This window comes from Eurypyga helias, unplaced genomic scaffold (assembly GCF_000690775.1).
Source record: "Eurypyga helias isolate BGI_N326 unplaced genomic scaffold, ASM69077v1 scaffold39291, whole genome shotgun sequence".
Lineage (NCBI taxonomy): Eukaryota > Metazoa > Chordata > Aves > Eurypygiformes > Eurypygidae > Eurypyga > Eurypyga helias.
The window spans coordinates 46,390-48,098 of NW_010229608.1; the positions used below are offsets into that span (position 1 = coordinate 46,390).

Here is a 1,709-nt window from a genome sequence, read left to right on the forward strand (position 1 = left end):
GTGCAAGAGCTGGAGTTGGCTGAAATACTTTTAACATTAGCAGGAATATCTGATGAGCTAACTAAACCACATTTTTTTTACATTGTACTAATGGCAATGGGATGAGTGCAAGCCACAAGACAACATACTGGTTTAATTTGGCAAGTTGTTGCTTTCAGGGTTTTCAGGTCTTTGGCTTAGTCTGTCACCCTTCTCCTTTTTCTCGCCTCAGGGGAATAAGACACTTAAAACACTGGAAATGAACCCATGCACCCCCAGTAGTGTTGAAGTGGTGGAAACACGGTCTGCAGCTCCCAAGATTGAAGATACAGAGATGATGTCCCCAGCAGCAGACACCATTGTGCCCGAAGATGGCTCTGACTCAGAAACGGAGAACCATGTGGTTGTGTCCTATTGCCCCCCTATCATTGAAGAGGAGATCTCAAATCCCCCTATGGATGAACCTGTGGGGTCATCTCAGGTGGTTTACATTGACATCCAGTCAATGTATCAGCCTCAAATTAAACCAGAGGAGGAGCCAGAGATAGACATAGTGACTACAGCAGGCTATAAGCCACAAATGCAGCTGCCTATCAGTGCTCTGAAAATAGAGAGCCGCTCACCTGCAGAGGAAGAATTGGATAAAACTGCAGGTTACAGACCTCAAGCAAACGCGAATGCCTGGAACATGGACACTCCAGACTCTCCTGGATCAGTTGAAAGCAACAATGAAAGTGCATCTTTTGGGAGCCCATGCTCCATTAATTCCCGACAGTTTCTGCTTCCCCCAAAAGATGATGAAGACTCTCCCAAACCCAGTAACATCGGGTGGTCCTTTACACACTTTTTTCATAACAAACAAAATGATTAACAGTGAGTCCTTGTTTCACCTGAACCTGCCTTCTAAATAAGCTCCTATTCCTGATGTTGTAAAGAAATGAAGAAGTGCAAAAGGCATGAATTATTCTTGGAGACAGTCAGCAGAGGTTCTAGTGAGCTGAATGTTACCACATTTAAGTTAGCAAAACTGTTAATGCTCCATTTTAATAGAGGCCAAGAGGCCAGAGTTATAGCCATTTAGTTATTGCTCTAGTAAAATATATTGGATATAAGGCATATTGAATTTAGAGCTCCTGATAGTCATCGTCAGAGACCTCTGCCTACCTTCACATACTGCTCCAAGATTAATACGGTCTCATGCAACTTATAACTTGGAAAGATTGCTTTGCTTTGTCGTAGTTGTTCTCAACTGTGTATACTCAACTGATGCAGCCCCAACAGGTTTCCTTGCTGAAGGTTTCATTTATCACAGACCTCAGCCTAACACATGGAAATGATGTGGTTGGAAACTCTTGAGATCTTTTACCTAGTTATAAAGTAAGAACAAATGAGAGTGCTATTTTTTTTTTCCTTCTCCTGTACGGAAGTGTATTGTCAGAGTTTAACATGTCTGAAGCAATGGCCGTTCAAATCTGTTGCTTTTTAACTAGACACTAGTTTCTGTACCTGCTGTACAATGTTCATTCAATGTTTGACTCAGGGGTACAAACTTGGGGAAAAAAAGTGTAACACTGATTTAAACCTCAACAAGAACTGCATAAACTTTAAAACTTTTTTTTTTAAAAAAACTTAGAATGCTCTATATTTTTTCTATCCTTTGGTTAAGGAGTTAATATTTCCTAATGTATTGCACTAAGGCATTTTGTATTTCTTAGCTTCAGCTCCAGATT

The 1,709-nt window shown here is 40.8% G+C and overlaps 1 protein-coding gene across 1 annotated transcript in view; it reads left to right on the top strand.

The window, feature by feature from the left end:
- Positions 1–1,029, top strand: part of LIFR (leukemia inhibitory factor receptor alpha) — a 27,206-nt gene extending 26,177 nt beyond the window's left edge. Inside the window, exon 19 of the mRNA XM_010160474.1 lies at positions 212–1,029. Within this exon, the coding sequence (XP_010158776.1) occupies positions 212–850 (639 nt within the window). The 3' untranslated portion in view covers positions 851–1,029. The remainder of the gene's footprint in view (positions 1–211) is intronic.
- The last annotated feature ends 680 nt before the right edge of the window (positions 1,030–1,709 follow it).